The following is a 13,405-nucleotide window of genomic DNA, read 5'->3' as shown; positions in this document are numbered from 1 at the left end:
TTAAACATTATCACAGGAAATTTATTTCAAAAATACATAATTTAAAGTGTTGATTATAAAATACTGTTTAACAGTAAACACTGAAAAAGTCAAAACTTCAGATAAAGTACATGGGATAAAGCAGTGTCAGTCTATTGGAGAGTTTTTATATCCATATTCCAGACAGACTGTACTATTGCACATTCAACTGTAACTAATTTAGCTACACGATGGTCCTGCCTGTGACTCAGCTATTAGTTACACAAGGTAGAGACCTGCATTTCAACCCACTGATTATAATCAGAACCAAATTCCAGGGTCTCAGGTGAGACTGAACTGCGGAGGCAGTGAGCTGAAGAGTATTAAAGTAAATAAACTACCATCTTCCACCAGACCCCTTAACATTGGACCAACACTGCTACTGGCAACAGGAATTCTATTTCCCAGCTCTCCACACTGGGAGATGGAGATGGGACTAGAAGTAAACAAACGTGAAAGGGAAATGGGAAAGGGGTAAACATATTAGAGGCACTTTCATAATTATTCACTCATTTGGCTGAAGCAACACAACTGGTTTGTAATGAATCAAATTTTGACCCAGCTCCTAAACCTTGAACTCAATCCTGAGGCTTTGAAAACTCAGAGAATGATACAGCACAAGAATGAGGCCTTTCAGCCCATTGTGCCTGTGCTGGAATCATTCCACTTCACTCACTAATTCTCTACATGGTCTCTTAGTTCCCAGGATATGTAATACTGCAAGGCTCTAAACCACTGGTGCATTAAAGTCAATACAAATTCTAAAATATTTCATTTAGATAGCTAAAATAAGTTTTTGTAGTAAATGGAAAGTTCAAAAGCATGTGGAGCTTCATGTATAGCAAATCAATAATACTGTCCAGTGCCCAGATACTGGAGAATACAAAGACTAATGTCAAGATTGGAGGAGGAGTTGACCAGTCTGAAGAGCAATTAAGCAACGAGAAGTTCTTCAAAATGAGCTGTTGAGACAGAGGTCTTCATAGCTTTATAAAGTACCAATGCGACTGAATGAGACATCAGGCTGTGGGATGTTAGGATATTACAGTTGTTTTCCTCGATTACTGTTGTTGTGTTAAGATTTTCAAATGCTGCTTTTTAATTTGTATAAAAGTTATGAGTTCTAGATTTTCTCAGCAATTTGTTGAGTGGATTTGCTCCCTTCCCTCAAACCAGAGTCCAGGCCCCTAAACATCCAAGGAGCTGCACTTAGTGCAAACATTGTTCACTGTTTCCTTGTAGATCTGCAGTTGCACTGTGCATTGGTGCATACCATAAGCACACAGCAAGATCTGGCGTGCCTTGGACTGAACATCTTCCCATCTGGAGAAACTCTCTGGAACTGAACAGACACAAACATCAATCAGAATTGAGTAACTGACAGGAGCATACTGAAAACTACAAACAATTCATGGCAGGATTATCCCAAATAACCTAAGCCAGTGAGTGCCTCACAAATACAGGTCACAACATTCAGACAAATGTAGCACTTTATTATTCAATCTGCACTGATCCAGCAAACCAACTCTTCTGCTGAAACTAGACCTCCCACAATAGCAGCTCAGAGTGACCTGAGAACTGAACATACAAACATACCAATTAGGAGCAGGGGGAGGCCACTCGGCCCCTCGAGCCTGCTCCACCATTCAAGATGATCATAGCTGATCTGATTGTAACCTCAACTCCACATTTCCGCCTACCCCAATAACCTTTCACCCCCTTGCTTATCAAGAATCTATCTACCACTGCTTTAAAAATATTCAAAGACTCTGCTTTCACCACCTTTTGAGGAAGAGAGTTCCAAAGACTCACGACCCTCTGAGAGAAAAATTTCTCCTCATCTTTGTCTTAAATGGGCGACCCCTTATTTTTAAACAGTGACCACTAGTTCCAGATTCTCCCACAAGGGGAAACATCCTTTCCACATCTACCCTGTCAAAACCACTCAGGATCTTATATGTTTCAATCAAGTTGCCTCTTACTCTTCTAAACTCCAGTGGATACAAGCCTGGCCTGTACAATCTTTCCACATAAGACAGCCCGCCCATTCCAGGTATTAGTCTAGTAAACCTTCCCTGAACGGCTGCCAGTGCATTTACATTCTTCCTTACATAAGGAGACCAATACTGTACACAGTACTCCAGATGTGGTCTCACCAATGCCCTGTATAACTGAAGCGTAGCCTCCCTACTTTTGTATTCAATTCCCCTTGCAATAAACGATAACGTTCTATTAGCTTTCCTAATTATGTGCTGGACCTTTGCGATTCATGCACTCGGACACCCAGATCCCACTGCATCTCAGAGCTCTGCAATCTCTCACCATTTAGATAATATGCTTCTTTTTTATTCTTCCTGCCAAAATGGACAATTTCACACTTTCCCACATTATACTCCATTTGCTAGGTCTTTGCCCACTCACTTAACCTATCTATATCCCTTTGTACCCTCATTATGTCCACTGCACAACTTACTTTCTTACTTATCTTTGTGGCATCAGCACAGTTAGCGAACATACCTTCGGTCCTTTCATCCAAGTCATTTATATGAGTTGTAAAAAGTTGAGGCCCCAGCACAGATCCCTGTGGCACACCACTCATTACATCTTGCCAACCAGAAAATGACCCATTTATGCCTACTCTCTGTTTCCTGTTAGCCAATCTTCTATCCATGTCAATATGTTACCCCCTAAACCATGAGCTTTTATTTTCTGCAATAACCTTTGATGTGGCACCTTATCAAATGCCTTCAGGAAATCTATGTACAGTACATCCACCGGTTCCCCTTTATTCACAGCACATGTTACTTCTTCAAAGAACTCCAATAAATTGGTAAAACATGATTTCTCTTTCACAAAACCATGTTGACTCTGCCTGATTACCTTGAATTTTTCGAAGTGCCCTGCTATAACGTCTTTAATAATAGCTTCCAACATTTTCCCTGAGACAGATGTTAAGCTAACTGGCCTGTAGTTTCCTGCTTTCTGTCTCCTCCCTTTTTGAGTAAAGGAGTTACATTTGCTATTTTCCAATCTAATAGAACCTCCCCCAAATCTAGGGAATTTTGGAAAATCAACACCAATACATCAGCTATCTCACTAGCCACTTCTTTTAAGACCCTAGGATGAAGTCCATCGGGAACTGGGGACTTGTCAGCCCACAGCTCCAACAATTTGTTCAGTACCACTTCCCTGGTGATGGTAATTTTCTTGAGTTCCTCCCTCCCTTCCATTTCCTGACTTACAGCTAATACTGGGATGTTACTTGTATCCTCTATAGTGAAGACCAATGCAAAATACTTGTTCAATTCACCTGCCATCTCCTTATTTTCCCTTATTAATTTCCCAGACTCACTTTCTATAGGACCAACGCTCACTTTGTTAACTCTTTTTTTTAAATATCTATAGAAACTCTTACTATCTGTCTTTATATTTCTAGCCAGCTTTCTCTCGTACTCTAATTTTTTTCCTCCTTATTAATCCTTTAGTCATTCTTTGCTGCTTTTTATATTCTATCCAATCTTCTGACCTGCCACCCATCTTTGCACAAATATATGCTTTTTAAAAAAGTTTTATATTATTTTTAACTTTTTTAGTTAACCACGGATGGTGGGTCCTCCCCTTGAAATTTTTCTTTCTCGTTGGAATGTATCTGTTCTGTGTATTCTGAAATATCCCCTTAAATGTCTGCCACTGCATCTCTATTGACCTATCCTTAAACAACTTTGCCAGTTCACCTTTGCTAGCTCTGTTTTCATGCCCTCATAATTGCCCTTATTTAAGTTTAAAATACTCGTCTTAGACCCACTCTTCTCTCCCTCATACTGAATGTAAAATTCCATCATATTATGATCGCTGCTGCCCAGGGGCAGCTGAAGCATTTCAGAAATGGTGTAACTTAATTTACCAACTGCCCAAGCTCAGCCTCCTCCCCGCTCTGAAACCTATAGATCCAACGACCCCCTCGACACCACATTCTCCCCACTGCACACACTCTCCCTCTACCTCACACTCCCTCTCACTCTACCCCCACATACCCCTCTCTCTACCTTCATACACCCCTCTCTCTACCCCCACATACCCGTCTCTCTACCCCCACACTCACTCATTCTCTCCCCATACACACTCACTCTTCCCACAATCCTCCCTCTCTGCCTCAAAACTCCCTCTCTCCCAGGGCGTCTCCCTTTTACAGACACTCTTGGCATTCGACAGACACAAATTCAGCAGCAGGTTAAGACTTTGGACCAGTCAATGACCTACATTTAATTGACAGGTGAGAAATCCTGATTAACACACCACAAACTAACAATGTGTTCCTTTTATAATCAATGAGAAAGTGTGCTAGAGGGTTAATCCCAGAGTGTGCCAAAGGGTTAAGCCCATGGAGTGACAAACGGTTAATCTATGCAGTGTGCCAAATGGTTAATCCCAGAGTGTGCCAAAGGGTTAACCCCATGGTGTGACAAACGGTTAATCCATGCAGTGTGCCAAAGGGTTAACCTCAGAGTGTGCTGCAGGGTAAATCCCACAGTGGGCCCAAGGGTTAATCCCAGAGAAGGCAAAAGGATTATTCCCACAGTGTGCCAAAGGTTTAATCCCAGAGTGGGCAAAAGGGATAATCCCAGAGTGGGCCCAAGAGTTAATCCCAGAGAAGGTAAAAGGATTATTCCCACAGTGTGCCAAAGGGTTAATCCCAGAATCTGCCAAAGGGTTAATCCCAGAGTGTGCCAAAGGGATAAACCCAGAGTGAGCAAAAACGTTAATCCCAGAGTGTGCCAAAGGTTTAATCCCAGAGTGGGCAAAAGGGATAATCCCAGAGTGGGCCCAAGAGTTAATCCCAGAGAAGGCCAAAGGGTTAATCCCAGAGAGGGCCAAAGGGTTAATCCCAGGGTGTGCCACAGGGTTAATCGCAGAGTGGGTGAAAGGGTTAATGCCAGAGTGTGCCAAAGGGTGAATCCACTAATGTGCCCACGGGTTAATCCCAGAAAGTGCCAAAGGGTTAATCACACAGTGTGCCAAAGTGTTAATCAGTGAGTCTGCCAAAAGGTTAATCCCAGAGTGGGTGAAAGGGTTAATCCCAGAGCGGGCAAATGGGTTAATCCCAGCGTGTGCCACAGGGTTAACCCCTGCGTCTGATATAAGGTCAATCCCAGAGTATGCCAAAGGATGAATCGCAGAGTGGGCGAAAGGGTTAATCCCAGAGTGTGCCCAAGGATTAATCCCAGAGTGTGCCAAAGAGTTGATCCCAAAGTGTGCCAAAGGGTTAATCCAAGAGTGTGCCAAAGGGTTTATCCCACAGTGTGTCAAAGGGTTAACCCCAGAGTGTGCCGCAGGGTTAATCCCAGAAAGTGCCAAACGGTTAACCCCAGAGTGAGCCAAAGGGTTAACCCCAGTGTGTGTCAAAGGGTTAACCCCAGAGTGTGCCAAAGGGTTAACCCCAGAGTGTGCCAAAGGGTTAATCCCAGAATGTGCCAAAGGGTTAATCCCAGAGTGGGCCAAAGGGTGAATCCCAGAATGTGCCAAAGGGTTAACCCCAGAGTGTGCCAAAGGGTTAATCCCAAAATGTGCCAAAGGGTTAATCCCAGAGTGTGCCAAAGGGTTAACCCCAGAGTGTGCCAAAGGGTGAATCCCAGAATGTGCCAAAGGGTGAATCCCAGAATCTGCCAAAGGGTTAATCCCAGAGTGTGCCAAAGGGTTAACCCCAGAGTGAGCCAAAGGGTGAATCCCAGAATGTGCCAAAGGGTTAATCCCAGAGTGGGCCAAAGGGTGAATCCCAGAATCTGCCAAAGGGTTAATCCCAGAATCTGCCAAAGGGTTAATCCCAGAATGTGCCAAAGGGTTAACCCCAGAGTGTGCCAAAGGGTTAATCCCAGAATGTGCCAAAGGGTTAATCCCAGAGTGGGTCAAAGGGTGAATCCCAGAGTGTGCCAAAGGGTTAATCCCAGAGTGTGCCAAAGGGTTAACCCCAGAGTGTGCCAAAGGGTGAATCCCAGAATGTGCCAAAGGGTGAATCCCAGAATCTGCCAAAGGGTTAATCCCAGAGTGTGCCAAAGGGTTAACCCCAGAGTGAGCCAAAGGGTGAATCCCAGAATGTGCCAAAGGGTTAATCCCAGAGTGGGCCAAAGGGTGAATCCCAGAATCTGCCAAAGGGTTAATCCCAGAATCTGCCAAAGGGTTAATCCCAGAGTGGGCCAAAGGGTTAACCCCAGAGTGAGCCAAAGAGTGATTCCCAGAATGTGCCAAAGGGTGAATCCCAGAATCTGCCAAAGGGTTAATCCCAGAGTGAGCCAAAGGGTGAATCCCAGAATGTGCCAAAGGGTTAATCCCAGAATCTGCCAAAGGGTTAATCCCAGAGTGGGCCAAAGGGTTAACCCCAGAGTGAGCCAAAGGGTGAATCCCAGAATGTGCCAAAGGGTTAATCCCAGAGTGGGCCAAAGGGTGAATCCCAGAATCTGCCAAAGGGTTAATCCCAGAGTGAGCCAAAGGGTTAATCGAAGAGTGAGCCAAAGGGTTAACCCCAGAGTGGGTGAAAGGGTTAATCCCAGAATGTGCCAAAGGGTTAATCCCAGAGTGTGCCAAAGGGTTAGCCCCAGAGTGAGCCAAAGGGTTAACCCCAGAGTGAGCCAAAGGGTTAATCCCAGTGTGTGCCAAAGGGTTAATCCCAGAGTGTGCCAAAGGGTTAATCCCAGAGTGTGCTGCAGGGTTAATCGAAGAGTGAGCCAAACGGTTAACCCCAGAGTGGGTGAAAGGGTTAATCCCAGAGTGGGCCAGAGGGTTAATCCCAGAATGGGCCAAAGGGTTAATCCCAGAGTATGCCAAAGGTTTAATCCCAGAGTGTGCTGCAGGGTTAATACCAGAGTGAGCCAAAGGGTTAATCCCAGTGTGGGTGAAAGGGTTAATCCCAGAGTGGACCAAAGGATGAATCCTAGAATGTGCCAAAGTGTTTATCCCACAGTGTGCCAAAGGGTTAATCCCAGAATGGGCCAAATGCTTAATCCCACAGTGTGCAGAAGGGTTAATCCCAGAGTGGGCCAAAGGTTTAATCCCAGAGTTTGCCAAAGGGTTTATCCCAGAGTGGGTGAAAGGGTTAATCCCAGAGTGTGCCACAGGGTTAATCCCAGAGTCTGCCAAACGGTTAACCCCAGAGTGTGCCGAAGGGTTAATCCCAGAGTGTGCTGCAAGGTTAACCCCAGAGTGTGCCACAGGGTTAATCACAGAGTGTGTCAAATGGTTAACTCCAGAGTGGGTGAGAGGGTTAATCCCAGAGTGTGCTGCAGGGTTAATCCCAGAGTGTGCCAAAGGGTGAATCCCAGAGTGTGCTGCAGGGTTAATCCCAGAGTGTGCCAAAGGGTTAATCCCAGAGTGTGCTAAAGGCTTAATCCTAGCATGAGCCAAAGGGTTAATCCCAGAGTGGGCGAAAGGGTTAATCCCAGAGTGTGCCAAAGGGTTAATCGCAGAGTGGGTGAAAGGGTTAAACCCAGAGTGGGCAAATGGGGCAATCCCAGAGTGTGCCACAGGGTTAATCCCTGAGTCTGACAAAAGGTTAATCCCAGAGTATGCCAAAGGATGAATCCCAGAGTGGGCGAAAGGGTTAACCCCAGAGTGAGCCAAAGGGTTCATCCCAGAGTGTGCCAAAGGGTTAATCCCAAAGTGTGCCAAAGGGTTAACCCCAGAGTGTGCCAAAGGATGAATCCCAGAGTGGGCGAAAGGGTTAACCCCAGAGTGAGCCAAAGGGTTCATCCCAGAGTGTGCCAAAGGGTTAATCCCAGAATGTGCCAAAGGGTTAACCCCAGAGTATGCCAAAGGCTGAATCCCAGAGTGGGCGAAAGGGTTAATCCCAGAGTGTGCCGAAGGATTAATCCCACAGTGTGCCAAATGGTTAATCCCAAAATATGCAAAATGGTTAATCCCAGAATGAGCCAAACGGTTAATGCCAGAGTGGGCAAAAGGGTTAATCCCAGAGCGTGCCAAAGGGTTAATCCAAAGAGTGTGCCAAGGAGTTAATCCTAGTGTGGGTGAAAGCGTTAATCCCAGAGCGTGCCAAAAGGTTAATCCCAGAGTTAGCCAAAAGGATAACCCTAGAGAGTGCCAAAGAGTTATCCCAGTGTAGGTAAAAGCGTTAATCCCAGAATGTGCCAAAGGGTAAATCCCAGAGTCTGCCAAAGGTTAATCCCATCTTGGGCGAATGGGTTAATCCCAGAGTGTGCCAAAGGGTAAATCCCAGAGTCTGCCAAAGGTTAATCCCATTTTGGGCGAATGGGTTAATCCCAGAGTCTGCCAAAGGTTAATCCCATTTTGGGCGAATGGGTTAATCCCAGAGTGTGCCAAAGGGTAAATCCCAGAATGTGCCAAAGGGTCAATCCCAGAATCTGCCAAATGGTTAATCCCAGAGCGTGGCAAAGGATTAATCCCAGAGTGTGCCAAAGGGTTAATCCCAGAGTGTGCCAAAGGGTAAATCCCAGAATGTGCCAAAGGGTCAATCCCAGAATCTGCCAAATGGTTAATCCCAGAGCGTGGCAAAGGATTAATCCCAGAGTGTGCCAAATGGTTAATCCCAGAGTGTGCTGCAGGGTTAATCCCAGAGTGTGCTGAAGGGTTAATCCCAGAGTGTGCTGCAGGGTTAATCCCAGAGTGTGCTGAAGGGTTAATCCCAGAGTGTGCTGCAGGGTTAATCCCAGTGTGTGCTAAAGGCTTAATCCTAGAGTGCACCAAAGGGTTAATCCCAGAGTGTGCCAAAGGGTTAATCCCTGAGTCTGACAAAAAGTCAATCCCAGAGTATGCCAAAGGATGAATCCCAGATTGGGCGAAAGGGTTAATACCAGAGTGTGCCAAAGGGTTAACCCCAGAGCGTGCCAAAGGGTTAATCCCAGAGTAGGCGAAAGGTTAATCCCAGAGTGTGTCAAATGTTTGATCCCAGAGTGCGCCAAAGGGCTAATCCCAGAATGTGCCAAAGGCTTAATCCCACAGTGTGCCAAAGGGTTAATCCCAGAGTGTGCCAAAAGGTTAATGCCAGAATGGGCAAAAGGGTCAATCCCAGAGTCAGCCAAAAGGATGAATCCCAGAGTGGGCGAAAAGGTTAATTCCAGAGTGTGCCCAAGGATTAATCCCACAGTGTGCCAAAAGGTTAATCCCAAGATATGCAAAATGGTTAATCCCAGAGTGTGCCAAAAGGATAACCCTAGAGAGTGCCAAAGAGTTAATCCCAGTGTAGGCAAAAGCGTTAATCCCAGAGTCTGCCAAAGGTTAATCCCAGTTTGGGCGAATGGGTTAATCCCAGAGTGTGCTGCAGGATTTATCCCAGTGTGTGCCAAAGGGTAAATCCCAGAGTGTGCCAAAGGGTTAAACCCAGAATGTGCCATAGATTCAATCCCAGAATGTGCCAAATGGTTAATCCCAGAGTGTGCCAAAGGATTAATCCCAGAGTGTGCCAAATGGTTAATCCCAGAGTGTGCCAAAGGATTAATCCCAGAGTGTTCTGAAGGGTTAATCCCAGAGTGTGCTGCAGGGTTAATCCCAGAGTGTGCCAAAGGATTAATCCCAGAGTGTGCCAAAGGATTAGTCCCAGAATGTGTCAAATGGTTAATCCCAGAGTGTGCCAAAGGATTAATCCCAGAGTGGGCTGCAGGGTTAATCCCAGAGTGTGCTGCAGTGTTAATCCCAGAGTGTGCCAAAGGGTTAATCCCAGAGTGTCCCAAAGGGTTAGTCCCAGTGTGTGCCAAAGGGTTAATCCCAAAGTGTGCTGCAGGGTTAATCCCAGAATGTGCCAAATGGTTAATCCCAGAGTGTGTCAAAGGGTTAATCCCAGAGTGTGCCAGAGGGTGAATCCCTGAGTGTGACAAAAGGTTAATCCCAGAGTATGCCAAAGGATGAATCCCAGAGTGGGCGAAAGGGTTAATCCCAGAGTGTGCCCAAGGATTAATCCCAGAGTGTGCCAAAGGGTTAATCCCAGAGTGTGCTGCAGGGGTAAACCCAGAGTGTGCCAAAGGGTTAATCCCAGAGTGTGCTGCAGGGGTAAACCAAGAGTGTGCCAATGGGTTAATCCCAGAGTGTGCCAAAGGGTTTATCCCAGATCTACCACAGGTTAATCCCTGAGTCTGCCAAAAGGTTCATCCCAGAGTATGCCAAAGGATGAATCCCAAAGTGTGCCCAAGGGTTAATCCCAGAGTGTGCCAAAGGGTTAATCCCAGAGTGTGCCACAGGGTGAATCCCAGAGTGGGCAAAAGGGTTAATCTCAGAGTGTGCCCAAGGATTAATCCCAGAGTGTGCCAAAGAGTTAGTCCAACAATGTACCAAAGGTTAATCCCAGAGTGTGCCAAAGGGTTAATCCCAGACAGTGCCAAATGTTTAATCCCAGAGTGTCAAAGGGTTAATCCCTGAATCTGCCAAAGGGTTAATTTCAGAGTGTGCCAAAGGGTTAATTCCTGAGTCTGCCAAAAGGTTAATCCCAGAGTATGCCAAAGGGTTTATCCCAGAGTGTGCAAAAGGGTTAATCCCAGAGTGTGCTGCAGGGTTTATCCCAGAGTGTGCAAAAGGGTTAATCCCAGAGTGTGCCAAAGGGTTAATCCCAGAGTGTGCTAAAGGGTTAATCCCAGAGTGTGCTGCAGGGTTTATCCCAGAGTGTGCCAAAGGGTTAATCCCAGAGTGTGCAAAAGGGTTAATCCCAGAGTGTGCTGCAGGGTTTATCCCAGAGTGTGCCAAAGGGTTTATCCCAGAGTGTGCCAAAGGGTTAATCCCAGAGTGTGCAAAAGGGTTAATCCCAGAGTGTGCTGCAGGGTTTATCCCAGAGTGTGCCAAAGGGTTTATCCCAGAGTGTGCCACAGGGTTAATCCCAGAGTGTGCCAAAGAGTTAGTCCAACAATGTGCCAAAGGTTAATCCCAGAGTGTGCCAAAGGGTTAATCCCAGAGTGTGTCAAAGGGTTAATCCCTGAATCTGCCAAAGGGTTAATTTCAGAGTGTGCCAAAGGGTTAATTCCTGAGTCTGCCAAAAGGTTAATCCCAGAGTATGCCAAAGGGTTTATCCCAGAGTGTGCAAAAGGGTTAATCCCAGAGTGTGCTGCAGGGTTTATCCCAGAGTGTGCAAAAGGGTTAATCCCAGAGTGTGCCAAAGGGTTAATCCCAGAGTGTGCTAAAGGGTTAATCCCAGAGTGTGCTGCAGGGTTTATCCCAGAGTGTGCCAAAGGGTTAATCCCAGAGTGTGCAAAAGGGTTAATCCCAGAGTGTGCTGCAGGGTTTATCCCAGAGTGTGCCAAAGGGTTTATCCCAGAGTGTGCCAAAGGGTTAATCCCAGAGTGTGCAAAAGGGTTAATCCCAGAGTGTGCTGCAGGGTTTATCCCAGAGTGTGCCAAAGGGTTTATCCCAGAGTGTGCAAAAGGGTTTATCCCAGAGTGTGCCAAAGGGTTTATCCCAGAGTGTGCCACAGGGTTAATCCCTGAGTCTGCCAAAAGGGTAATCCCAGAGTATGCCAAAGGATGAATCCCAGAGAGTGCCAAAGAGTTAATCCCAGAGTATGCCAAAGGATGAATCCCAGAGTGTGCCAAAGGGTTAATCCCAGAGTGTGCCAGAGGGTGAATCCCTGAGTGTGACAAAAGGTTAATCCCAGAGTATGCCAAAGGATGAACCCCAGAGTGGGCGAAAGGGTTAATCCCAGAGTGTGCCCAAGGATTAATCCCAGAGTGTGCCAAAGGGTTAATCCCAGAGTGTGCCAAAGGGTTAATCCCAGAGTGTGCTGCAGGGGTAAACCCAGAGTGTGCCAAAGGGTTAATCCCAGAGTGTGCTGCAGGGGTAAACCAAGAGTGTGCCAAAGGGTTAATCCCAGAGTGTGCCAAAGGGTTTATCCCAGATCTACCACAGGTTAATCCCTGAGTCTGCCAAAAGGTTCATCCCAGAGTATGCCAAAGGATGAATCCCAGAGTGTGCCCAAGGGTTAATCCCAGAGTGTGCCAAAGGGTTAATCCCAGAGTGTGCCACAGGGTGAATCCCAGAGTGGGCAAAAGGGTTAATCTCAGAGTGTGCCCAAGGATTAATCCCAGAGTGTGCCAAAGGGTTAATCCCAGAGTGTGCCAAAGAGTTAGTCCAACAGTGTGCCAAAGGGTTAATCCCAGACAGTGCCAAATGTTTAATCCCAGAGTGTGTCAAAGGGTTAATCCCTGAATCTGCCAAAGGGTTAATTCCAGAGTGTGCCAAAGGGTTAATCCCTGAGTCTGCCAAAAGGTTAATCCCAGAGTATGCCAAAGGGTTGATCCCAGAAAGTACCAAAGGGTTAATCCCAGAGTGTGCCAAAGGGTTAGTCCCAGTGTGTGCCAAAGGGTTAATCCCAAAGTGTGCTGCAGGGTTAATCCCAGAATGTGCCAAATGGTTAATTCCAGAGTGTGCCAAAGGGTTAATCCCAGATCTACCACAGGTTAATCCCCGAGTCTGCCAAAAGGTTCATCCCAGAGTATGCCAAAGGGTTAATCCCAGAGTGTGCCCAAGGGTTAATCCCAGTGTGTGCCAAAGGGTTAATCCCAAAGTGTGCTGCAGGGTTAATCCCAGAATGTGCCAAATGGTTAATTCCAGAGTGTGCCAAAGGGTTAATCCCAGATCTACCACAGGTTAATCCCCGAGTCTGCCAAAAGGTTCATCCCAGAGTATGCCAAAGGGTTAATCCCAGAGTGTGCCCAAGGGTTAATCCCAGAGTGTGCCAAAGGGTTAATCCCAGAGTGTGTCACAGGGTGAATCCCAGAGTGTGCAAAAGGGTTAATCCCAGAGTGTGCTGCAGGGTTTATCCCAGAGTGTGCTGCAGGGTTTATCCCAGAGTGTGCAAAAGGGTTAATCCCAGAGTGTGCTGCAGGGTTTATCCCAGAGTGTGCTGCAGGGTTTATCCCAGAGTGTGCCAAAGGGTTTATCCCAGAGTGTGCAAAAGGGTTTATCCCAGAGTGTGCCAAAGGGTTTATCCCAGAGTGTGCCACAGGGTTAATCCCTGAGTCTGCCAAAAGGGTAATCCCAGAGTATGCCAAAGGATGAATCCCAGAGAGTGCCAAAGAGTTAATCCCAGAGTGTGCCAAAGGGTTTATCCCACAGTTGGCCAAAGGGCTAATCCCAGAGTGTGCCAAAGGGTTAATCCCAGAGCATGCCAAAGGGTTAATCCCAGAAAGTACTAAAGGGTTTATCCCAGTGTGCCAAAGGGTTAATCCCAGAGTGTGCCAAAGGGTTAATCCCAGAGTGTGCTGCAGGGGTAATCCCAGAGTGTGCCAAAGGCTTAATCCGAGAGTGTATGAAAGGGTTAATTCCACAGCGTGTTGCAGGGTTTATCCCAGAGTGGGCCAAAGGATTAATCCCAGAGTGTGCCAAAGGGTCTTTCCCACAGTCGGCCAAAGGGTTAATCCCAGAGTGGGCGAAATGGTTAATC

The 13,405-nt window shown here is 46.5% G+C and overlaps 1 protein-coding gene across 1 annotated transcript in view; it reads right to left on the bottom strand.

The window, feature by feature from the left end:
• The window catches only part of slc30a4 (solute carrier family 30 member 4), a 57,839-nt gene continuing 44,434 nt past the window's right edge, over positions 1–13,405 (bottom strand). Inside the window, exon 7 of the mRNA XM_068018338.1 lies at positions 1–1,360. Coding sequence (XP_067874439.1) covers positions 1,206–1,360 — 155 coding nt within the window. The 3' untranslated portion in view covers positions 1–1,205. The remainder of the gene's footprint in view (positions 1,361–13,405) is intronic.

This window comes from Heterodontus francisci, chromosome 38 (assembly GCF_036365525.1).
Source record: "Heterodontus francisci isolate sHetFra1 chromosome 38, sHetFra1.hap1, whole genome shotgun sequence".
Taxonomy (NCBI): domain Eukaryota; kingdom Metazoa; phylum Chordata; class Chondrichthyes; order Heterodontiformes; family Heterodontidae; genus Heterodontus; species Heterodontus francisci.
Note: the sequence above shows the minus strand (reverse complement) of the source record. Positions and strands in the feature narration are given on the sequence as shown.